The 26,372-nt window shown below is 37.1% G+C and overlaps 1 protein-coding gene and 1 long non-coding RNA gene across 2 annotated transcripts; both read left to right on the top strand.

The window, feature by feature from the left end:
* The first annotated feature begins 8,852 nt into the window (after positions 1-8,852).
* Positions 8,853-18,154, top strand: LOC122062608 (disease resistance protein RUN1-like). The gene is made up of 9 exons (XM_042626242.1): positions 8,853-9,466; positions 12,935-14,090; positions 14,247-14,546; positions 14,646-15,779; positions 15,918-16,923; positions 17,060-17,178; positions 17,287-17,363; positions 17,784-17,858; positions 17,972-18,154. The coding sequence occupies exons 1-6, from the start codon at positions 8,859-8,861 to the stop codon at positions 17,062-17,064; spliced, it is 4,209 nt and encodes a 1,402-aa protein (XP_042482176.1). The 5' UTR covers positions 8,853-8,858; the 3' UTR covers positions 17,065-17,178; positions 17,287-17,363; positions 17,784-17,858; positions 17,972-18,154.
* Positions 18,155-25,159: 7,005 nt separating this feature from the next.
* LOC122062627 lies at positions 25,160-26,368 on the top strand. Its single transcript, XR_006135041.1, has 2 exons — positions 25,160-25,716; positions 25,985-26,368. It is a non-coding gene; the product is annotated as an uncharacterized LOC122062627 (long non-coding RNA).
* The last annotated feature ends 4 nt before the right edge of the window (positions 26,369-26,372 follow it).

Genomic DNA, 26,372 nt, shown 5'->3' with positions numbered 1-26,372 from the left:
ACTTGCGGGGTTGCTACAGAATAACAGAGACAATGAGGAAGATGGATGGGCAGGTCTTTTATCTTTCTCTCCGTAACTTTCCTTAAATGAAACATCCTATATAATAGTAGAGCTAAAATATCACCATTTTTTATTATTATTTTTTTTTTTTTTTTTTTTTGTTAACCAAGGTTTCCGGGCCAGCATACGCGAACCTCGACGAATTCTCGGGGAGACTAGCACAGCAATCCACCACCATGATCTCCACTTAAATCACAGATACACAGATGGGGAATCGAACTTGAGACCGTGCGCCTAATCACACAATCCCTAGTTCGCCCTAACCATCTGGGCGACCCACGGGTGGGTAAAATGTCACCAATTAATTTTTTTTTTCTGATTGAAGGGTCTTTTCCTTCCTTTTGTATGCAGGAAAGACTTCTACATAATGTTGAAGAAGGTCAGGGAATAACTCAATTTCTGATGATGAGATCTATAATGGGTCAACTACAGCCTTTTCGTATCCTCAATGGTTTAATGTGTCATATGTGTGCAACCTGGTGGTCCAACAAGGTTCAAGGCATGGTGGTGGAGATGAAGAGACCAATCCTGTGTGTTCTTGCATTCCCACTTTGGAAAGAAATGAACAAATTTGGGTTTCAGGATGGTGAGCTAGTGTCTATCACTCTTCAAGTTGAAGCTTCTATCCGTTGGAGAGAACAAAGGACATTGTGTGGCCATTGCATTAGAATTGAAGACATTGAATTCACAAAGAGAGACATAATCTACGTCCACCATTTGAAAGGGTTTGATTGGTTTGGGTTTCCACTAGAAAGCAAAGATGCTATGGAGGAATTGCATGTGAAGGTATCAGGGGTATACAGGCAGTCGGAGTCTCGCGCTTATGATGATTGGATCTGTGAAGTGAAGTGCTCAAAGCTTTTGTTTGAGGACAAGGAATCAAACCATCAAATACCCAATCAACAATCCAATGCCATGTTGGTAGCAGGTTTCTTCAAATGGTCAGAAGTTGCTGATGATGATATAGAGGATCATAGGGTGGAGCTGGATGAGAAGCATCCGTCGGAGTTGAGGCTTCGTTGGATTTACAAGGTTCACGAAAAAAAGGTTTCGGGAAAACAGCCCCTACACCCAGCACCACATGAAACGGTGGGTCTGTCGCCTGGATGGATGCCGTGATCCCATTTTCATTAACCCAAGCGCTGATGACAGGGCCACGCAGCTTGGTAGTGAACTCCTTCCCGATTGATTTATAATATCCAGTATAGTGAGGTAGGTGATCCTACTTAAGAGTTTGGATCTGCTGCACATATGTTACCTCTTTTTACCTTTTTAATGGCAATAAATAAGATAGGTATTGCATCAGTAACATGTATGTCCAGGTGAAGGTGCGTGCAACAGATCTAATTTCCCTACTTATCAGGTGATATAAACAAGTTGATCACAAATCCATGATGAAGTGAAGGTGTCAATTTAAAACTGGAATGAAACCCGATCATTGTTTAAAACTGAATTGAATAAAAGAAAAAAAAAAATGATTCCATTTTGATTTGAAAATTGAAGTATCATTTCATTTTATTTGGTTTCGATTTGGAAATGATCTCTCTCTCTCTCTCTCTCTCTCTCTCTCTCTCTCTCTCTCTCCTTCCTTCCTTCCTTCCTTCCTTCCTTCCTTCCTTCGTGTAGTACCTTAATCTGGACTGTCAATAAACTAATGCAATATCAAGCAAAGGTGTACGGTCTAGCCTTTGATATCTAATTTTATCTCAGACCCTTCTAACCATGGCGCCAATCTCCAGGCCAAGAGTAGTGTATTTACTGCTCCTGATATTACTTACAAGGGTAGGAGAGGTGGTACAAACAATGATGGAAGTGAATAGAATTCCTCTCCATAGAGCCAAGGGACCATATAGATTGATCTTAGAGTTGGTGTGACCTAGGGACGCATGCCCGGTTCCTCCTAGGACATCTCCCAACCCTAGGATCACTCTTTGGTCCCTGAACTCTATGGAAAGGAGCCGGATATGATGAGAATAGTAATTTACACTGGATGCCCTAATGACTGGAATGAGTGGTTTGAACTTTGAGATCTTCTCCAAACACCCCCCCCAAAAAAAAAATGCCACCTCTCTGTCTGTCTCTTCCTCTAATTTCTTTCTCTCTCCTTCCCTCTACTGTTGCTTCTTCTTCACCTCTAGTACTGGTTTCCTTTAAAAAAAAAAAAAAAAAGCACATGATGGTGAGACATGTTATTCAGGTTGCTACATTTTTTTTTTTTTTTGGGTTGATCGAAAACATGAAAAGATAATTTGAGACATTAAGTGGTGGAAACATATACAAAATCTGCAGTGGTAGATCTACTATTTGCTAAGGTTGCCTCTATGATAGAGGCAAAGAGTGATACCTGTTCTGATTGTGGTACTAGCCTACATATTGCACCATTTATTGTTTTATATACAGTTAAAAAAATAGGTGACAAATTTAAAGGCCACAAAAAATTTCCTAGATCAAAAGATAGTTGTTAGACGAACTCTGAATTTGTCCAAATTTCTATCAGAATCCTTCCTCTCCTTTCCGCAAGCTTTGCTCCAAACAGAAGAGCTCTGGCGCTTCCTTCAAAAGGGTTTCCTATCATTAAATAGTCCGTAATTAGTAGATGTCTATCATCTCCTTGTAATAATCCAACTGCCCAACTTGTTAAGCCTTCCTACGGTTTAGTGATTACCACACAAACTAGTATAGTACAGGAGAAATTGTGTGAGGTAGTTTGGGTATCTTTTGGCTAGTCTTATGTTGTGAATGATAGTGTATCTGTGGTGGGTCTTGTGGGAATTGTGTCAGTTGACCCAGTGGTCTTTTTTTTGTATATCCACTGAAGAGTTCGTCCCAAAATTTTGTGTGGGTTTGGTTTTTCCTTTCTAAAGATTATTTGTTGTTGTGATTCCAAATTTTTTTTTGGCTAAAGATCAGAAATTTTAATAAAGAAAAAATAAAAAATTACAACTCTAAAGAAACAAACTTATACCCCCAACTTCGACATAGCCATCAGTAGGGGACAAAGACTGAATATATGGAGCGCTCCCAGAATAAAAGATTCTTGAAAATTTTGACACCCAAGAATACGACAAGTATCAGACTAGCCTGGAAGATTAATGAGGTGTCCCCATTAAGATTACGACAAGTACCAGGGGATTTGGGAGATCGGTGAGGGTGTGCAACTTTAGTTCCACATCGCCTAGGAATATATTATTGGGCTAGTTAATGACCTCTATCTTTCTTAACATGGCTCAACACATTTTAAAGCCTTAGCGTCGTGAGTATGTTCATTCCTAATGAGGCTCAAAAGCGAGCCATTGGAAGTTGAGACACCAGTTTGGCTGCATCTTTCACAAGGAAATCAGCAATTTCATTCGCCTCTCTGAAACAGTGCGTTATTTTCTAGGGAATGGAGTTCCTATGGTTCCAAATATAATAGCACAAAATTATGAAAAGTGAGAAAAAATACTCCCAATCATGTTGAGATATATTGTTAGAATTAGAGAAATACATAATTAAATGCTGGAAAGAAGATGCATGGAGGGCCGTGGTAAGTAGTCCTAATGGGCTAGTACCTCAATTTGGTTTTGAAAACTCGCATGAAAAAAATAAATGCCAAATGGTTTCCTGTTTGGAATTGCACAGAATGCATGCAGAGACTCTTCTCCAAGGGGATCTACTTTCCCAAAATATCACTTATTGGAAAACCACCATAGACGATTTTCCAAAAGAAAGTCTTAAATTTGGGATGGATCTGAATTTTCAGTGTGAGCAGAGCTATAAGCAAGAAAACCTCTTGGATAATCCAATAATGTTAGCTGGTGTCTTATTACTTAAAAAGTTTGTAGCCAACTTGGCGATAAGGGTTCCTGACTTAGATCTAATACACCGCCATTGATCGTGTTGAGATTCAATAAGAATAGATGCAATAGAGGACACAAAATGTAAGGATAAAATAGATAGAAGGGAGTTAGTTTTCCAACTATTCGGGGTTAATTAAGAGTTTGCTTACTTTCATATACCTCAGATGGGTTGGGATAGAAATGTGGGATGCACCAAGAGAGTAAGGTAAAGATGGTATCCAAGGGTCCCACTCAATACCCGTGTGCTGTCCATTTCCAATGATGCGTGTGCACCATCTGCCAATAGTAGGAAGAATAGAAGCAATGATATTCCATGGCCACAAGCCCCTCGTTTTTAAGAGTGCATGGTGAAAAATGCTCCTGGTAGGAAAATGTACCTTTTAAAACCCTACATGTTGGCCATATGTCCGTCATTTTTGCCATATAACATTTTAAGGGAATCAATTGGATCAGTAGTTCCGAATTGGATCGCCCCATTGTACTCGTTCATTTAACATTACTTAGGCTTGGTGGGAACTAAGATTACCCTCGATTGACTCTGATCAAGGATTTGAAACCCCTTTAGCCATCTTAAAATGATTCCAATCCAAAGGCAACAACATTGAATTTCACATAAAAGGGTTTCAGAAACACTTTTTCCGCTAGAAGCATAGAAAATCAAACAACCCTCGTGATGAAGACAGATGTTTTCTGTCAAATGATACAGTCTGATTTGGTTTGGTTCACTGAGTTAAAGATAGAAATCAAAATCAAATTATTTATTAAAGAATTTTATATAATGAAATCAAATCATAATTAAGCCGTTTGAGGAAATAATCCCCATCAACCACATGCCCAGCTATGAGTGCCCATCTTGACCAAGTACCCTCTAGATCCTCCCTCTAGCAATAGGATAGCTGCAACAATAACTGTCTAAGGGGTTAACTATATTTCTCAATAGTAACCATGGTTGGGTTAACGGTTATGAACTCTTCAAATTTAATTATGGTTGAATTAATAGTCATGAGATTATCCATGTAAGAGGAAAAAGGGATCAGTCCACCAGTGATCATCTTCTCCACGTCAGAGGAGAAATGGATCAATCCTCCAATGAGAATAAAAGAAAACCAATATAAAAGGAGAAGGCCTAGATCTCCTCTTAACTCCCTTCGCTCTACTCTGTTTTATTCCTTCATTCTCCATTGTGAATACCATTATTGACTTAAACATTGAAGGTCCCCCCCTGAAGACTTTTCCAATCTTCATTCTCCTGTCTGTTGTGTGCAGGTCAAACTAAGATGGAATCTATTGCAACACACCCTTGGATGGTTCCACTTCTATTTCCTTCTTATGAGAAAGCACATAAGATTCCATTTTTATAGCATGTGATTGGCCATTGGATTCCGTAACACCAAAAAAAAAAAAAATCACTGATGCCAAAGTTATAGACACAATGGGTGCTAGCATACTTGATATCGACAGCATACCCAACATTTTCTCAATTAATATATATTTCAAGCTAGGCCTCAAATAAGCTATTTACCCCAGCCCACTCAAAACTAATACATGACGTTGGACATATTTGTTGGGGCTCTTGAGGCTTTGAGTCTTGAACGCCAGTGCATCCACAATTTCACACACTAACTAATGAGACCATTTAGATACAACATCGGCCACTGTGGTAATTGAGCAAGAATTCTATCCTACAATAAAAAATGGAACACAAGTTACCATTCTAAGTAAGTACTACTTCTACCAAAAACGAAAAGTAAGTCCTACTTTTTTGGGCTTTTGGCCGGCACACTGCCCCTCAACCTGTAGGGGTGTGCCCCTCAATCTGTAGGGTGGACCAGTACACGTTGAATCAATTAAATATTAAACTCATTATTTGATTTAGAAAAAAACCTCATTAATTTTTTTCTCATATATGGGTCCCACCTCCCACCGAAAAAGAGAGAAGAGAACGACAAGAATAATACATTACAAATCGTGTTCATATTGTATTTTCTTTTAGTAAGGTGTTCATGCTTTAGTTATGTAACGCATTTTTTTTTAAACTACGCTCCTAATTGACTTTTGAAATTAGAGTTTAATTATCAATTTGGGTCCTCACCAGCTGACTGTATCTCATCTCACACCATCCATGGGTTGTGGAGATGGGCTTTGTTACGTACAATTGGTTGAAAAGGATCCGAAAGGTATGGGGATCACACCCCATGAATGGTGTGAGATGGGATTAGAAGGTACAGCTGGTTGGAGAGAATCCGAACTCTTTAACTATTTCTCTCTAATCTTGGGTTCATATCTCTGTCAAATTGTAGTAGGTATTTTAGATAAAAGAAAAAATTTCACCAAAAAAAGATAAGGGAAAAAGAAACGCTACCTATACATGTTCCCCTACACCCTCTCACATGATCCAATGAAATGACACCTCTATCCCCTAATACCCCTACCACCTGGGTGGATACTCTTTCCCTCATTAGCCTAGGTGCCAGCATGGAAGCCATGCAATCAATTAGGGTTCTTTATCCCTTTAGATAATTCAAGATGATAAAATATTTTAGAAAAGTACAGCATCAATGACTATAAATGCCAGTTCCTTATAACATGGGATCGATACTACTTCTATACCATTCCCTGATTCCCGATGGAGACCATCCAATCCTTTCGAAGGGTCCGTGAATGTGGAAAAACTCAATCCATTAAAAATAGGTAATAACAATTTTGTAACCCACACCACACTCAAAACAAACCTTCCTGAGTCATTATCACTCTTGTAAGTTGTAACTCACCTTTTGTTTTTGGTAAAGACTCTTGTAACCCACCTGAGTAGGTTTTTTCCCAGATAGAACCTTCCCTGGTCATCATCTGTTACTATGTAAAAAATAATTGATCTGCATCGTCTATCATCATCAAAAAATTCCGGAGTTTTCTAAAAAAGACAAAATATCATACACTGTTTTTTTGTGCTTACCAATCACTAAGTTATTTTCTTATCAACACCAATGACCGAGTTGATACTACCATTGGCTTTTAAATTAAATAAAGGCATTGACACAGGAGGTTGCCTTCCAAGCCCTTATTGTCAAGGAAAACAAGTCTACTATGAGCTGGATATCCCCAGAGAATGAATGATCAGGGCAGTTTTAAACATTAAGGTGCGCCAACTTTAATGTCTGTGTGGTGTAATAAAACTTTTTTTCATTGAATCTATGGATAAAATTATAGGAGAAAATTTTTCTTCACCATGTGGAAAGTTTCATCACACTATCTTGTAATTCACAAACTTCAATAGGGTTTTAGTACTCCGAAATATCATCTCTCGATACCTTTCTACTCTTATAAATGGATTCACCGTAGATGTGGAAAAACTTGATGTTGAATATTTGAACATGAGAAAGGAAATTGCAATTAAATTAATGAAACATTACAACGAAAGTCATCATTCTAGGTAAGGTGAGAATATCGTATGGATAAGAGTCAATTTGTCGTTATAAAGACTTGATCATTCTCATTCTTGATGATAATGAGTTACAATAAAAGATATATATTTTATATCCTTCTTGTTACATACCCAACCCACTTGATCCCAACTGCTACTAATTTTATGTTAAATGATCAGTTGGATTGGGATGGTCTAAGTGCAGCACAGCTACCTTTGACATTAACATAGTAGAACATTCTTGTGTAGTGAGCTCGAAAGGTTATTGACCCTAATTCTACTCCTATAGCGGTTGTACAATTGTGCTGTCAAAAGAACAATAGCCTGGAATGGACTTTTTTCTTTTTGTCCTTTTTTATCTCCCTATTTGTAGGGAATTAAAAATTACTCTATTTTTTAATCCTTTTTATCTCCCGGGGAATTTGAAATTGGGTAGTAATCCAATTCAAAATGCCTTCTATGTTTCCTTTTTTCTTCAGTCATCTTATAAGTGGAATAGTATCAAAGATGATATTTCTCACGGTAGCTTTCTATCTCAACCAACAATGACAATAGTCGACACTCGAACATGCACAGAGAAGGGAGAGAAGGGAAGTTGATACTTCTAATCCTAACACAATAAAGATTGAAGAAGAACAAACAAAGAAAATGTTGACAAAGAGGGGAGAGAGAGAGATTGAAAAGGAACAACCAATTCAAACGTCGAAGAGGTTTTGTCCTTGAGAGAGAGAGAGAACAAAAGAAACATGGAAGATAATTTGAATTGGTTAACTATCCAATTTTAAATTCCCCACAAATGGGAGAGATAAAAAATATTAAAAAAATAGAGTAAAATTAGTTATCGGAAGCCAATCTCCTTACAAAGGTTGGACACTTGAGGAGATGATGGGGTCTCACGTATGTCTGAATATGTTGTAGTACCTTAGACTTTTGTCAAGCTAGAGACAAAAACCAATCCAGTGATTTGAATTATACCTAAAAAATCGAAATGCTAACTTCTTCCAAGCATATCTTATTCCAAGGTAATCCCTCTATCCTCAGAAGGTTACAAAGGTAAAATTATAATATATTTTCAATTTTAATAAAAGCAAAAATGTTCCTATTAATTATAGGACAAAACTTTCTGAATGGCTATGGCTGTGTAAAATCTGATCTTTTAGTCATAATTAATACTTTTAAATTAAACTCTACCAGCTTCACAATATCTGTGGGCGGATCACTCAGAATCCAATATATAGAGTAGCGACAGAACACATTTTCTTTTGTCCTCTGAACACCATTAAATAATTAGGGGTTGGTTAATAAAAATTAATTCTTTGACTAAGTGGTTTTTTTTTTTTTTTTCTTTGGTAAGTGTGAAACAGAGTTTTGTTTGGCTCGAAGGCCTTCATGTGACGTTAGAAATAAAGAGAGAGATAAATAAAAGACCCAAGCGAGTCAAGTTCATAGTTATATAATAAATAAAAGAAAAGATGTCATTTTATAATCTAATGAATGTTATACACTGCAAAGAAAGAATCCAATGCCTTAAACAATTGATGCTGGAAAGAGTACCATATCAAAGAAGAAGAGATCAGCTCCTCAAGTCTAACAAGAAAAGAAGGGAGCTCCAAAGCCATCTCTGTAACGACTGCAAGTTCATGGCTTCATCATCACGTGTTACTACTTCATCTCTTTTTTCCCGTCAGCCTTATTCTTACGATGTGTTTATCAATTTCAGAGGTCCAGACACTCGCACAAACTTTGTCAGTCTACTTTACGAAGCTCTTATAAAAGATGGAATCCAAGCCTACAGAGATAGCGAAGATCTCAGGGAAGGAGAAGAGATTTGTCCATCGCTTCTAAAAGCAATCCGAGGGTCTGATATCTCGATTCCTGTCTTTTCTAAAAACTATGCAGAGAGCAAATATTGTCTCATGGAACTTGCGGAGATATGGGAGTGTCATTTATCTAATGGTCAAACCATTTTGCCTGTATTCATTGACGTTGAGCCACGGGATGTTCGACATCAGACTGAAAGTTTTGAAGGGCCATTTCAAGAACACAAGAGGAACTATAAGTCTGCTGACGTAAAGAGTTGGAAGAATGCTTTGAAAAAGGTGGGAAATCTAAAGGGATGGCCTCTCAAGGGGAACGCTACCATTGAGTAAGTCTTACTTTCATAAACTTGTTCCTAAGATACTCTTCATATATGTGACCAAGTTTTCCTAAGGCTATCACCATGGATGCTTTAAATGGATCCAGTGATCCTCTCCAATGCCTTAAATCGTCCAGTGAGATGTATGTCCTCCATGTTGCAAAAGAAATCTTTCCATACTGGAAGGTCCAATTGATTGAGAGCTTGTGTGTTTTGATTCTCCTAGGCCCGATAGAGGGTTAAACAAACAACAAAATTCATTGTAATGAATAGTATATTCAGTCTCTTTCTCTCTGTTTCAAGCAATTGGAGAAACCACAAAATGATGAATCCACAGGGTAGGAACAAAAGAATCTTCTAGAGATAGATTTTTCTTGTATTTATATCTTTTCCTTTTGGAAAAAAAATAGGCCATTGTCTCCCACTCTCCCTCTCTTGCTCGGTCATGTCTACCTTATATTATGTTAGAACAAATACTAAGAAATAAGATAAATTAAAACCAAGACAGATCGCACAACATAGAGATTTAATGAGATTCACACACCAAGGTGGTGTGTTACGTCCTCGGGCAAAGAAGAAGATGTTTTACTATGCAGAAGAGAGATTACACCCAAGCAGTGACGAGAAAACTCGCCCTAAAACCCTAGCTCAAAAAATCCCCCAAAATACAATGACCTTTCTCAACAAGACAACAGTGCATTATATACTCCAAGTCGCGGGTCGACCCATCAGGTCACGATCGATCAGGTCAAACCATACCTACGCCCCCGCACCCCCATTTAAGATCAATGCTGGGCTCCGGGCCCAAGCCCCTCTGCTTTCATCACAGATCTCAGAAAACTTCCCATTCAGATCGCCACCAAAATATGTTGGATTGGGTCAAACTTCAAAACGGATCAAGAATTCGAGGCAAACTTAACCTATTACCATATGCCCACTTCCAAATTTGAAAGATCCCTCTTTCATAAAAGAAAAACTCTAGTGGGTCTATTCGAAATCACAAATACAGACTAGACACATAAGGGTGTCTTAATTGGAGATTTGAGAAAACAAAATTTTGTTCTACATCTTCCAAATATCTGTTCTCATTTCTTTCTTTTACAAGACTACTCATTTCTCAATCCCACAATCCCTCGCAACCGGAGCAGATAAACAAAATCAGTTATCAAATCAGTAATCTTGAAATTTAAACATTTCCAAATTTCCAAAACCCAGAGACAGAGAGATCAGAGAGAGAAGCAAAATTAGCCACTTGAACAAGCAATAGGAAACGTACAAAGTGGTGGGGTGGGTGGGTGGGTGGGGTGGGGTGGGGGGAATACTCACAATACTCCAACAATTGTAGGCTTCTCTTTCCCTTAGCTAAGAGAAGAGAATAATAGAGAAGAAAAATGTACAAAAATGTATTAATTTCTTGGTTTAAGAAATTCTCACTATGTTTGGTATGTCTACGACCAAGAAAAGATATATATATATATATATATATATTTTTTAAATTTCAAATTTCACCTTGGGAATACTGAACTTTTCTTTTGGTGCAAAAAAAAAAACTTTTATTTTCCATTGGTAGCCAAACATATATAATTTTTTTATTTTCTTGCTGTTTTATTTTATTTTTTGCTTTTTTAGATTCTTTTTTCTTTTCATTTCTTTTCTTTTTCTTTTCTTCTCTTAACTAAAAAACACAGCTTAAAGATTTCAAAAAGACTTGAACTAGAGATATTTGTTAATACACATATCGCCTTTGGACCAATGGAACTGCACCCAAGGTGTTGGTCAGCAAAATATATATTAGTTTGTAGACATTACGTGTGGCATATTAAGTTTGCCAAACAAGTCTTCTGCTGCCTTTTAGGCCTTTCTGAAGCCCATTTAGCTTTTGAAATTTGTCATTTGTACTTGAGCTTGTTTATATATGTCCATGGGCTGAGACACCAACCCATAACCCCATGTTCCTTGGCACATCCGTTGAAAACAATCTAGGGCAGATTTGTCAATTGTCCGCACCTCAATTGACCAGTTTATGTTATCATTTCATAAAAAGAAAAAAAAAAAAAGGGTTTTAGTTGGTTATAGGATAGACCAGACTTGTGAGACCAATAGACTATTCTCTTGGGTCATGGATTTTAGGTCATCATTCATAAAGAATCCTCAAATAAAGGATTCTTTTTATCTCTACCCCAACCCTGATTTATACTTTCATAATATCATCAAAATTATTGAATTTGATTAGAAATGATAAAATATTATAAAGCATGGAAAATTGTAGTAGAAGCAAAGTTTTAGAAAGGAGCGACCAAACCTCGGATATAGAAGTTAACATTAGTTAGAAAATATGGTTATAAAAGGTTGGCACATTAAAGAGATTATGTCCTTTCTATTTCAATCTTCAGCCACTAGATTACTATACCCAGCGTGACAATCGATAGACTCATACGCAATATTTTTTTTTTTTTATCGAAATAACTAATTTATTAGAGAAAGTTAAAGGAGGAGAAATTCCTCCCATAAGGAAGCTTTACAAGACGTAAAGGAGGATCAGAAATCCAAATCCGGCAAACTCCCAGGATAGAAGCACCACGAGCTAGGACATGTGCCTCCCTATTGTTCAGTCGAGGAACAAAATGAAAGAAAACGAAACGAAAATAAAATACAAGAGAAAGAATATCCTCAACCACTAGCCTAGTAGCCCAATCAAGGGATGAAGAAATACAAGATAAGCCTCTAATTACAGTTTACAGTCTCTAAGAAGAATAACTGCAGATAGTGACAAAGCACAAGCAAGTAGTTTATTCTCTGACTTTAGAATTACAGGGTTTTAAATAATAATTAAAAAAAAAAATAACACATTTAGGTTTTTAAAACAAAAAAATTTGAATAACTTATAATATGATACAGCGTATAAAAATAACAAGAAGCATAACTTCTTGTTAACCTACTATTAATGTTTTTCTCGACTCACTGAAACCAATGTTGTTTGGTCCATCAAAGATTGAGATAGTTTCCTTTCTACATGTGAAGCAATAAAGTATCATTTTCGATCTCTGTTATGCTTTGGCATGAATTATTCTGGTGATATGTACGATTTACTTGTGAGACAAATATGAACAGTTAAAAAAGCTAAAATGTTCTTTAAGCCTAAGGCGTATTGCATGCCCTCTCTCATGGGATTATGATATTATTTTATTTAATGAGAAAATTAATTAAGAAAATCATTGTGAGAGGGTGTAGAGAGTACCAGCTTACTCAGAGAACCCTCTCCCAAAAAAAATATTGCTCACCATTACCTTTACTTTGTACACAAGGTTGGATTTATCAATTTCTACCGTACTAAATTCTCTTTTTGAGTGCTTGTCATTTATAATTCTATGTTCTTTCCATAAAAAAGTTGAGTAATCTCTTCTTATTTTTTGTACTAAGAGATTTACAGATTGTTACTTTTTGTTGTGATTTACATTTTAACACAACAAATTGCAGGGATCAGCTAAATTTAGTCCAATCAATTGTTCAAAGGGTTTTGGGAGAAATACGTAGCACCCTCTTGGATGAATGTAAACACCCTATTGGAATAGATTCCCACATATATAAATTATTTTCTTTATTAAATATTGGTTCTCATGATGTAAGATTTGTGGCAATATGTGGCATCGGCGGCCTTGGAAAGACAACTATAGCAAAGGTCATCTATAATCAAATCTTTAGAAGCTTTGATGGGCATAGTTTTCTTGCAAATGTGAGAGAAGAAGCATCAAAAGGAGATAAGGGTTTAATTTCCTTGCAAAATCAACTTCTTAAAGATATCTTCAAAAGGGTCGATGATGTGAGCACTGTTTCTCAAGGATCAAAATTGATAGAGAAAAAGCTTCAAAAGAAAAAAATTCTTCTTATTCTTGATGATGTGGATGATCATGCACAACTTGATGTATTGGCTGGTGGAATCCATTGGTTTGGTGAAGGAAGTAGGGTCATCATAATAACAAGAGATGACGAAAGTTTGAATATATACAAAGTTAATAAAAATATTCAAATATACAAGCTTGAAGGACTAAATCCCGAGAATTCTCTTCAACTCTTAAGTTTGTATGCGTTTTTAAAGGATAAACCTCCAGAAGAGTATGAGAAGCTTTCATATGAAATCGTAAGCTATGCTGAAGGGCTACCCCTATCTCTAGAGGTGCTTGGGTCCTTTTTATTTGGCAAAGACAAAAAAGATTGGGAAGATACAATAAAAGTATTGAGAGAAAATCTTGATGACAGGGTCCCTGTTATGTCAATCAAAAGCTATGATGATAAGGTCATTGGAAGGTTGAAGATAAGTTACGATAAACTAAGTAAACCTGCAAAAACTATATTTCTTGATATAGCATGCCATTTTGCTGGATGGTTGGTAGAAGAAGCAATTTCAATATGGGAAGCTTGTGAGTTGCATCCAAGATTAGCAATAAAAGAACTCACTCAGATGCACCTCTTGAAGATAAAGGTTGATATTGATTCGAAAACAACGTTGAGAATGCATGATCAACTTCGATATATGGGAAGGAAAATTGTCTCAGAAGATAGAGATGGGGACCCCACCATACGTACTAGAAAGTGTTCTCTTGATGATATCTCAAATATATTAGAAGACAACAAGGTAAGATAATGAACCTAGTACAATAAATATAAAGAACATTAAAATAAGGTTCTATATCCTTACATTATATATATATATATATATATATGTGTGTGTGTGTGTGTGTGTGTGTGTGCATCAAATTTTATTTATTCTGAATTCTATTTTCTACTACAGAGAACTCAAATGGTTGAAGGTATCCTTCTTGACTGGGATATTGAATTTGAAGATGAAGTTAACATAAGCTATGAAGACCTTGGGAAGATGTCCAATTTAAGATTTCTCAATGCTTACCCAATTGAAAACCTCAATGGCGACTTTTCACATCTTCCTTCTAGATTAAGATGGTTCAGTTGGCACCATTGCCCTTTGAGAATTCTACCAATCAATTTTTATCACAAGGAACTAGTACATCTTGATTTATCACGAAGTCGAATAAAATTAGCTTGGACTGACATGCCTCAAAATAAAAATAAGGTATTGTACAATAGTCCTTTTCTTTTATCACTTGTTTAATTACCAAATTTTAAATATTTTTTTTTGCGTTATATTTTATATCATTTATTTGTTTCGCAGCAGTTCCAAAAATTGAAGGTTCTTATTCTTTGTAACTGTTCGGACATCTCTCTGTCTCCCAACTTCTGCTCATGGTTTCCGAGCTTACAGAGATTGGATCTTACGGGTTGCGATTCTCTTTTGGAACTCCCAAAAAGCATTTGTCAAATGGGTTTTCTTGAAAGTCTTATTCTTGATAATTGTGTGTCATTCAACAAGTTGCCTACGTCTATAGGTGGTCTAAAACGTTTAATTGAACTTTCAGTAACAGGGACAAAAATTGAAGAATTGCCTGATGGTGTAGGGCAGTTAGAGAAGCTTGAGGGATTAAACGTTTCATATTGCTGTAATCTAGTGAGGCTACCAACATCAATGACTAGAATGAGGAGTTTGCTTCATTTTCAACTGAGATATACCATGGTCGTAAGATTCCCAGATGATTTTTCAAAGCTCTCAAACTTAGAGGTATTAAGAATGCAAGTGGTGAAGAGAGATTGCATGGGGCTTCAACCACTCTCAATCAACATGAGTGAATTTCCCCCTCAGATTCATGAGCTGTCTTTGGGAGGCTACACAAAAATTAGATCTCTCCCGAAGCTACCCTCCACTTTATCTGGCCTGGACATTGATGATTGCATTTCACTGCAGATGATTTCAGATTTATCACAGTTGAAATGGTTGAAGGAATTGGTAATTCATCGATGCGAATCATTGGTAAGATTACCAGATATGTCAAACCTGAAAATTTTGTGGAAACTATATATTACGTGTTGTGAAAATCTAGAGGAAATTCAAGGCCTAGAAGGAACAGAATTCTTGAGGAAGTTGAATGTTAAAAAATGTGTGAAATTAAGAAAGTTATCGGATTTGTCAAACCTGAAATTTTTGACAGAACTACACATTGACAATTGTGTAAATCTAGAGGAAATTCACGGCCTAGAAGGAACATGGTCCTTGGAAGATTTGAGTACACAGCATTGTCACAAATTAAGATGGTTACCGGGTTTGTCAAAGCTGAAAAGATTAAGGAAATTAAATATTAACGAGTGTGAAAATCTAGAAGAAATTCACCTCGAAAGAACAGAACCCTTGAAAACTTTGGCTGCGGATCGTTATTACAAATTAACAGAGACAACGAGGAAGATACATGGGCAGGTCGTCTCTCTCTCTCTCTCTCTCTCTCTCTCTCTCTCTCTCTCTCTCTCTCTCTCTCTCTCTCTCTCTGTTACTTTAAATGGAAGCCAATTAGTTTCTATATGACTGACGGGTCTTTTCCTTCCCTCTAATATGCAGGGAAGACTTTTAGATAATGTAAGCGAAGGACAAGGAAGTAACACAATTGACAGGTCTGTTCCTTTATCCCATGGGTCACCAATTCTGTGTGTTGTTTTTGCGTTCACATTTGGAGAAAGGTCGGAACCATTTGTGAAGTTTTTGGTGGGTGAGCTAGTAACCATCATTCTTAAGATTCAGGGTTATGTCCGTTGGGGAGTAAAAAAGAACTCTCTTTCGCAAAAAAATAAAGTGAGATGGAGCTACTTTTTATGTTCGATTAGAATTGGAGATATTCAATTCACTAATAAGCGAGACATAATCTACATCCACCATTTCAAAGGGGGGAATGATTGGTTTGGGTGTCCATTGGAAAGCAAAGATGCTATTGAGGAATTAACTGTAAAGATAGAAGACGTATTCTGGCACTCAGATTCTATTGGTAGTGATAGGGATAAGATCAGTGCCCATGTGAAACTGTGTAAGGTGTTGCTCGAAAACAAGGAATCAGAGCAGCAAATGCCTAACCAACAATCCAGTGCTATGTTGGTGGCAGATTTCTTCAGATGGTCAGACGCTCACGATGATGATGAAGAGGTGGAGGAAGAAGAGGATGTGTTGAGTGCAGCTAGCAACAAGAAGGAAACTTGTCTTGCAGAGGAGGATAAGGCACCATGTGTAGTAGTGAAACTAAATGATGGGTCCAACCAGCAATCACTAGACCAACCATCACTTGTTCAAGAAAAGGGAAAAACATCTCCCTCTGACAATACAGAGGAAGAAGAGGAGACGATTAACGCAACCGTAAATTCATATGGTGGGGTCAAAGGACCAAATACTGTTCCTGAAGAGGTGGTTGCTAAGGAAGAAGACAACGCAGCTGATCCAGGAGTATGCAATTGCGCAGTGAAAGCTGTTTGCTATCGTCTTTGCAACTGTTTCAATATAGGGGTTTTTGTAGTCTTACTTCTCTATGGTTTATGGAGGTTTTATTCTTCTGGCGATGAAATATGGGTGCCACCACCAAGTAAGTTGAATCTACCTACATTTTTATTTGACATTTTATTTATTTATTTATTTATTTTTCTTATCATCCTGAATTCCTGATCAGGAAAAGAATTTCTAAAATTTTATATATTCTATATGTTTGTTGATTTCTTCAGCTTGATCAATGAGTGACAAATGTCGTGAAAGTTTCACGAGGAGGACTACAAGACCATCCAACTAGTGGCTAGAAGGTTGCAGAAATGTGTCCCTGATTCATGCTTTTAGGCTGCATGTGGTAACGTTTATGAAAACATTTGTAATATGATCATGTGATTGGACTCTTTAGGTTAGCATTACATTCTTTCCTCCTACTAAGTAATGATACTATCTTCACCTAATGCAGTCCCCCAATGGCATAGATGGCAGTGGAGAAATATTCCTAGCCTCTTCACAACTGGTGAAGAGAAAAATGTGGTCCAGGTAAATAATGGTTTGTGGGTTTAATGATGGTATTATCTGGTCAGCTATCAGACATATAAAAATTATTCTCCTCTCCCTTTCCCCCAAATTTAGGGGTTTCAATGCCAAAAGAGCCCATATGACATGTTTGCATTAGTATTAGAAACAAACTAATCATCTAAACTTCCCCTAGTGGATGCAAAGTTTATTTCTGTCCTGATGATGAAGCACAATCAGATGGTGTGGTGAGAGTGTTTGGTGAAAGGTGACCCTGAAATTGATACTCAGAAAGTGGAATTACTTTAGTAACTCTTGTTTCAGTCTTTCCTTCTCTTGGATTGTGTAAAGTTGCTTGTAGTTCAATTCCTGTCTGTTTTATTGTTTGTATCTACCCCATTTTTATTTGAGATTACATGTTGTCCTACCTTGCAATTTGATCAGAAACAGAAATCCATGGGTCTTCCTACAAGCGATGAGATCCACAAGTGAGAGATTCTCAAGAAATTCATGGCTGAGGTAAAGACCGATAATACGCACACATGAATTTTCAGCCTTGAGCAATGAGATTTTTGTTTCATTTCATGTTCTTAACGCTGAGCTCTTACTGTATTTGCTCTTTGTTCGTGCAGCATTCTGAGATGGACTTCTCAAGGGCAAAGATATCATAGGAGGATTGTTTCAATTGATACATAATGTTTACAGAGCTCAGGTTTTAAGCCATTTTAGAGATTTTATGGGAGTTAAAACAAGTTATGAGGCGGAATTTCATGTGTTGATAGTGGGTCTCTCAATGGCCAAGCATCTTGGTTTCAGGAACATTTGGATTGAGTATGACTCAGCTACGGTGGTGGTAATGATGTCAAAGGGGGTAGTCCCATGGTTTGTTCGTCAAAAATGGGGTGCTCTATAGAGATTCCTTAAATCAAAGTGAGTGGAAGATTTCTCATTGTTTCAGAGAAGTAAACCCTGTGGCTGACCAGTTGGCCAAGTCAGTGGCAAAGTATGAACTTTCAATTCCAATTGCTGAGTGGTCCCCAATATTGCAGAAATTTCTTTGAGAAGATGGTCTGAGATGTCCTCGATATAGGATTGACCAAGGAGTGGTCCTGATTTTGATTCTTTTCTGTGGTTTTGGCTGGTTTCTTCTCCTGTTGATGGCAATGCCGAAGGTGGGGTTGGAATTAGCTTAAGATCATATTGGTTTTAGTTTTCCTGGTTATTCTCCAGTTTTTTTTTTTTTTTTTTTTTTTTTTTTTTAATTATCTTTTAGAAAAGAAAAATAAGGGGGAAGTTTCTTTTTGGCAAATTCTCTGTTCAGTTTGTTTAAAGTAGTAGGATTGGGGCTTATTTATTTTGTTTGCTTGGTTGATATGCTATCACATAATTACATATTCAGAAAGCTAGGTTTATATTGAACTTCTAGTTTGGATGAGTTTTGTACTAGCATAAGACAAAGAGGCTAAATTCAGGTAGAGGAGCATCAAAGCATTAAAGTTAAGGAGCCCATTTAAATAAGTTGTTTCTATTATTTCTGTAAATTTCTGCAAATTTCTTCTTCAACAACATACACAATGGTCTTATGTTATTTAATATTTTCCAATATATCTTGTTTAGGTGATCTCTTTTTATTTTAGTAATTTAGTGTTCAAGTGGCTAAATATGACCACCATATGAATCTATAGGGAACCTCTGCTAGACAAGTTTGTGACTTCTCTATTTGCATGACTTGGACTGGATCAACATGCGTGGATGGCTCACCCTTGATAGAGTGCATGTCAACTTGGACTGGATCACACTATGTTCAAACTCATCGGTCTCCAAATTGGCCTCAGTTGGTTCCGACCACAACCCGATTGTTTTTCGAACTGCAGGACCTAAAACAAAATAAAAAATAAAAAATAAAAAAAAAAAAAAAAAAAAAAAAAAAAACTCTTTCATTATCAACATGCGTGGATGGCTCACTTCCTTTTGCTATAGAAAATGGAAAGCTCTGGGAAGTGATTCACTCACTTGGAAGCTTATGTCTCTAAGCAGAATCTTGTCAAGATGGAATTGGGACACTTTTGGTCACATTGATAATGTAATGTTTAACTATTTATCCCGGTTTCTTCAAATGGAAAATATGGACCTCGATTTTCTCCATAGCCCTCTTGAAATGGAGTGGATCCATAACAAGGTAAGTTGGATTTTGGAGGCTAAAGAAAGTTTCTAGCACTAGAAATCCAGACATTTGTATATCATGGATGGTGACAGAAAAACTAAATATTACCATTCTGTTACTAAGGTAAACTTACATAAGAGGAAAATTGATTATATTGTCAATAATGATGGGGAAAAATTAACTGCCCCTGGGGACATTGCTTCTGAATTTGCAACTTTCCTATCCAAGTTTTTCACCACCTCTAACCCACTAGATCCATCAGTTATTGAATGCTTGTTTTCCCCTGTGGACACAAATCACATATCCCACATCTCTACACCTCCCACACTTCTGGAAATCAGAAATATTGTCTTTTCCATCGAACTGTTCAAAGCTTCAAGGCGATGGATTTCAGGCTATATTTTTCCAGAAGTGTTAGGATTTATTGGGGGATGATATTTTCAAATTCATGGTGGACTTTTTCCACTCCTCCACACTGCCACCCTCAACAAATCACACCCTCATCTCTTTGATTGCAAAAAATGCTACGGCTCAATCAGTGGGAGAATTTAGACCTATCAGCCTTTGTAATGTTACATACAAGATCATTGCCAAGTTATTGGCCACAAGGCTAAAACCTATTCTAAACTAGATTCTTTCCCCGTACCAAGCCACATTTGTCCCCGGAAGACAAACCACTAATAACATCATTATTGCACAGGAAATCTCCCATTTCCTGAAAAGGAAAAAAGGTAAGTCAGGGTTCGTGGTGATCAAATTGGATATGGCAAAAGCATATGATAAGGTTGATTAGAAACATCATTAGCACTACTTTATTTTTCATTAAGATAAATGGCATAGGATTCAATCACTTCTTCGCTTCTAGAGGAATCTGACAAGGATGTCCTCTAAGCCCCTTTCTTTTCATCATGGTGATGAAAGCCCTATCTAGATTATTGTCTACATAAAGGGATCTCAACATCTTCCAAGGGATCAAAGTTGCCAGGTATCACCCACTTATTTTTTGCAGATGATAACTTCATTTTTTGTAGAGCTATTAAAGATGACTTGGACATTATCAAATGCATCTTAGAGTTGTTCTCAGATCTTTTGGGTTAACTATTAACTTTGAAAAAAGTTCCCTAGCATTCAGGTCTAACATTGATACTCCCACAAAAATTCAATTGTGTGAAGTGATTGGAATTAAGGAAATGGACAATACCTCAACTTATTTGGGAATTAATTTATTTCATCAGAGAATGAAAACTCTTTTCTTTTCCAAACTCTTAGAAAGAGTTAGAGGAAAACTCATCCTTTGGAAATCCAAGATGCTATTCTTCGCGGGGAGAGGTGTGTTGCTACAATCTACTTTACAATGCCTAATACCTGATGAACTGCTTTGCACTCCCAAAGACTATCTGTAAGAAACTTGACTCCATTTACCTGCACTTCTGGAATGGAGACCAAAATAATAAGAGAAAATGCCACCTGATTGGATGGAAAACAATTTGCCAACCTAAGATAAGAGGAGGCCTTGGAATTAGAGATTCAGAAACCCACAACTTGACCCTCCTCCTTAAATTAGGATGAAGATTAATAACCAATGAAAATAGTCTTTGGACCAAGACTCTCAAAGCCAGGTACTTCCATAACAGATCCATTTTTGACCACAAAACCATGAGGGCTCATGGTTCATATTGCTGGAATAGCATTTGTAAAATCATTCCTTGGCTGAAAAAGATTGTAATCAAAAGAATTGGCAATGGAGGAAATACTACATTTTGGGATCACCCTTGGGTCTAGAAGGAAAACATGTCCCTCGACCTGTAATGCTTCAAAATCATGGACCCCTTTATTGAAAAAGTGAGTGATACCCAGACCAATATACAATGGAATACAGGTTTGTTAAACTCATTACTACTATTACACCTTGTGGAGACCATTGTGAAGGTCCCTTTGTCGCTAGAGAGGGACCAATGGTGGTGTTCTCTAACGAAAGAGGGGTCTTTCGACAAACCTAGCTGCAAGATTTCTTCAAGACAATTCTCTCACCATTTCCAATGAACAACCCCATAGATGCATGTGTACAAATCCATGTGCAAATGGTGGAGATTTTTTTGGAAGATCAAAATCCACCTCAAATTTAAAATTTTCCTATGGAGAACCATTAACAATGGTTTACCCACTAAGGATATTATATCCAAATGGGTAGATTTGGATATTACTTGTGGCAATTGCAATAACAATAGGGAAATTGTTTTCCATGTGCTATTTGAGTGCGAATTCACTAGGTGAGTTTGGGCCGCTAGACCATTGGGTTTCAAACCAGACAATATCCTGGTTTCAGATGTAAAGAAAATGGTAATGTTTTGTTTCAACTCTGGTATAAGAACCAAAAAGGACCAATCATGGTTTTTTTACAATCTTTATGATCACAAGTTATTTCATTTGGAAACATAGGAATCAACTTACCTTTTGTAGACAAAAACCAAATATGCATCAAACAATTAAACATATTGAATTATGGATCGCCTCTAGGATGACAGGGATGGAACCAAAACTACTTCCAATTGGACGCAAACGATGGAGACATTGGGCCTAGACACAAACACAGATACAAACAAACTTATCATTACAAGTGTCAGGGAAAAAGGGGGAGGGGGGGAAACATCTGCATGGGCTCTAAGTCTTATTTCATTTGGAAAATGCATATTAATGGAATTTGATTTTTGTATGATAGGAAAGGATGGTGAGACGGAGGCTCTAAGGCTGATACAAGGGCTAACTAAGGCACGAGTAAGGCAGATGGAGATAAATCAGGTGTGGAGCGATGCGAAGGAGATTGGATGGCTGCTCCAAAACAATCATGATTTTATACTTAATTTATGGCCTATAACTTTGATATTAGTATGTCTAGAATTGGAGAACCATTCCACTTACCCAAACTTTTGTATAATAACTAATACTAAGTATATGGAGGACCTAAAAACTCTAGCCAAGGAAGCACTATCTACAAAACACTATCAGCTGAAAGTATTACGTAATAGCTTTAGGACTATCTAATCTATCTTTTATCTATTTAAAGAAAAAAAAAAGAACCACTTCATTATCACTTTTCTTTATCTTTCTTATTTTTCTATTTTTTGGGTATCCTTTGTTCTTTTTATGGTTAAATATTAGTTTTATTGGTCATTTAAAATCTCTCTCTCTCTCCTCTCTCTCTCTCTCTAATATTTAGAAACTAATATTAGTTTCTTTATTCAGTTTAACAAAAAATTAAGCCTCTTATAAGATATCTACCATCTTTAACTGATTGCATCAGCTAAGAGAATCTTCTCTATCTATTTTGGAAGGAGATTTATATGGGAATCATACAAAATCCTCCAAACTCTACATGGTAGCAAAATCCAGCTAAGCCTATTGGCCTCATATGGGATAATCTCCTATTGGGATGATAACCTATATTAGGTAAATCAATTCTGAAAAATTACGACAGCATGCCACTTGACATGTTTAATAACTTACTATGTTAAAGAAGATCCACATTCCATGTTGATCATGATGATCTAATCATAGAGATCATATTAAATTCTCTAATTTGTAAAGTGCCCAATATCCTCAAAGTTGAAGATCTTTCCTACTTTCTAAATGGGAAGGCTATTGATCTTGAGACCAACATCGAAGCACCATTAGTGGGACCCTGTATAGAAGAATATTTAATATTCTATACTTGAACGTTTCACATTGCCACGTTTTGGAAAAAATCTTATTAATTTCTTCTTCTTTTTTTTTTGTGAAGAAATCTTATTAATTTCCTTTCCAATAAAAATTCCTCTCTCTCTCTCTCTCTATTTAAAATATCTTTTATGAATTATTTTCTCTATTCTCCACGTCTTCTGCTCTCTCCCTTCCTATCTCTCTCTCTTTCTCCTCTTTTTTTCTGTAACAGCAACCACAACCATGTGTGTTCATCGTTTTTTGTGGTTTTTTGTACGCTGTCGTCCTGTTCTTATTTTTTCAATGATCCTAAACACTATGGTAACACACACATGCCGTTTATGTTCTTTTTCTAAAATATAAAATATAATTCCTTGTTAGAGAAGGAAGGTAGGAACTTCCCAGCTACTGGAATCGATCAATTGAAGCTTCCCCCACCAGAGCACTTCTCGGATCTTCATTCTCTTGTATGTTGCGTGCAGGCCAAACTGAGCAGGAATTTGTAGCAACACCCTTGATGGTTCTACCTCCAGTTCCTACTAATCAGAAAGCACATAAGATTCCATTTTTATAGCATGTGATTGGCCATTGGATTCTGTTACACCAAAAAAAAAATCACTGATGTCAAAGTTATAGTTGATATAATTAATATATATTTCAAGCTAGGCCTCAAATAAGCCACTTACCCAGGCCCACTCAAACTAATACATGACGGGTCAATTTCCATGTTTGTTGCACAATCTGGTGAGTTGGACATATTTGCTGGGGCTTTTGAGGCTTTGAGCCTTGAACGTCAGTGCATCCACAATTTCACACTAACTAATGAGACCATTTAGATATAAAATCCGCCAGTGTGGTCGTTGAACAAGAATTCTATCCTACAATAAAAACTGGAACACAAGTTACCAGTCCAAGTTAGTCCTGCTTTTTAGGCCTTGTGGCCAACACACTGCCCCTCAACCTGTAGGGGTGGACCAATACAATATAGGTTGAATCAATTAAATATAAAAGAAAAATCAATTAAATATTAAACTTGTTAATTGGTTTAGAAAAAACTCTCATTAAACTTTTTCTCATGTATGGGTTCCACCTTCCACCTAAATAGAGAGAAGAGAAAGACAAGAATCGTGTTCATATTGTATTTTCTTTTGGTAAGGTGCTCGTAATTGACTTTTGAAATTAGAGTTTAATATCAATTTCGATTCTCACCAGCTGGCTGTATCCAATCTCACACCATCCATGGAGTGTGGAGATGGAGATGGGGATGGGGATGGAACGTACAATCGGTTGGAAAGAATCCAAAAGGTATGGGGACACACACCCATGGATGGTGTGAGATGGGATTAGAGGGTACAGCTAGTTGGAGAGAATCCGGACTCTTTAAACTATTTCTCTCACTAATCTTGTGTTCATATCTTTGTCTCATTGTAGGTATTTTAGACGAGAAAAAGTTTCACCAGAAAAAGATAAGGGAAAAAGAATGCTACCTATCCATGTTCCCCTACACCCTCTCACATGATCCGATGAAATGACACTCCTACCACCTCGGTGGATATTCTTACATGTTCCCTCATTAGCCTAGGTGCCAGCGTGGAGGCCATGCAATCAATTAGAGCTCAATATACCTTTAAATAATTCAAGATGATAAAATATTTTATAAAAGTACAGCCATCAATTTTTTTTTTTTTTTGCTAAAGGATAGCAAAGAATATATTAAAAAAGAATATAAATAATATAAAAAAATCCAAACAAACAAATCTAAATAAACTTAAATCCCAACTCCACATTCAGCATGGCCATGTTCCTTATAACATAGGATCGATAATACCTCTATGCCATTCCCTGATTCCCAATGGAGACCATCCAAAACTTTTGAATGGTCCTTGAGTGTGGAGAAACTCAACCCATTAAAAATAGGTAATAACAATTTTGTAACCCACCCGACCCCACCCCACTCCACTCCACTCCACTCCGGATCCGGCTCGTCTCCAACGATTGATGCTCCAATCAGCATCGAACGACCTCTCAGATGGTCGACACGTGGTGACGATAAATCTGACGGCTCAACATCATTGAACATTCGCAGAGCTCGCCGATGGGAAGTTCGCGAACTTCGACACTCCTTCCCTTCTCTTATTTCTCCTCTCGGTGAACAATCGTAGACCTCGCCGACGAAAAATCCGGTCACTTTGACACTCCTTCCCTTCTCTTAGTTCTCCTCTCGGTGAACGATCGTAGACCTCGCCGACGAAAAATCCGACTCAGTCTCGTCTCCCTCTACTTTATTTTTCCTTCTCTTTCTCTATCCATACATGCTAATAGCCCTAACCTGCATAGGGGTTTCTCTTATTTCTCATCTCGGTGAACGATAGCAGACCTCGCCGACGTTTGAAATCGATCTCGCAGGGACTTTCATTCAGAGGTTTCAGAGGCGAGCACCGGCACCGACAAGAGGAATTTCAGAGATTTGCAATCGATCTCGCTTAGGGATTTGAAAGGCACGAACGAACAGTAAAGGTTCAATTCTTTCTCTCTTCTTTTGTTTATCTGTCTCTGTGGATGAGGCTCTGTTGATTCTGTTGAATTATGTAAAATATGATTACTGTATTTGTCTCTGTGGACATGGTGGTTCTGTTGATTTTTGTTTTCATTACATACTCATATCATCCCCAAATTTTAGCTTAACAATGAATAAAGGGGAAAATTTCAGTTTAAAAATTATGGACTCTGATAGCTCATCTCTCTTAGCTTAACAATGTATTCACATACTGAAGTCACTCAACAGGAAGCATATACATTCAGGTCTTACAGGAGTTCGTTGGATTTTTCGTCGGCGAGCTCTGCTATCGTTCAGCGATAGGAGAAATTAGAGAAGGAGTATTACAGTTCATCGAACCGTTGGATTTATCATCTCCACGTGTTGATCATCTACAAGGGCGTTGAACACTCGTTGAAACATCAACCGTTGGAGACAAGCACCCCACCCCACCCCACCCCACCCTAAGGAACTTTACTAAGTCGTTATCACTCTTGTAACCCACCTGAGTAGCTTTTCCCCAGGTAGAACATTCCCTGGTCATCATCTGTTACTATGTGAAAAATAATTGATCTGAATCGTCTAGCAGCATCAAACAATTCCTGAGTTTTCTAAAAAGGACAAAATTTCATACACT

The sequence above is a fragment of the Macadamia integrifolia genome, unplaced genomic scaffold, assembly GCF_013358625.1.
Source record: "Macadamia integrifolia cultivar HAES 741 unplaced genomic scaffold, SCU_Mint_v3 scaffold108, whole genome shotgun sequence".
Lineage (NCBI taxonomy): Eukaryota > Viridiplantae > Streptophyta > Magnoliopsida > Proteales > Proteaceae > Macadamia > Macadamia integrifolia.
Note: the sequence above shows the minus strand (reverse complement) of the source record. Positions and strands in the feature narration are given on the sequence as shown.

Coding starts and splice junctions, on each gene's coding strand:
- LOC122062608 (XM_042626242.1), top strand. CDS start 8,859: ATGCTGGAAAGAGTACCATATCAAAGAAGAAGAGATCAGCTCCTCAAG. Junction 9,467..12,934: donor AAGGGGAACGCTACCATTGA/GTAAGTCTTACT, acceptor AACAAATTGCAG/GGATCAGCTAAATTTAGTCC. Junction 14,547..14,645: donor TGCCTCAAAATAAAAATAAG/GTATTGTACAAT, acceptor TTTGTTTCGCAG/CAGTTCCAAAAATTGAAGGT.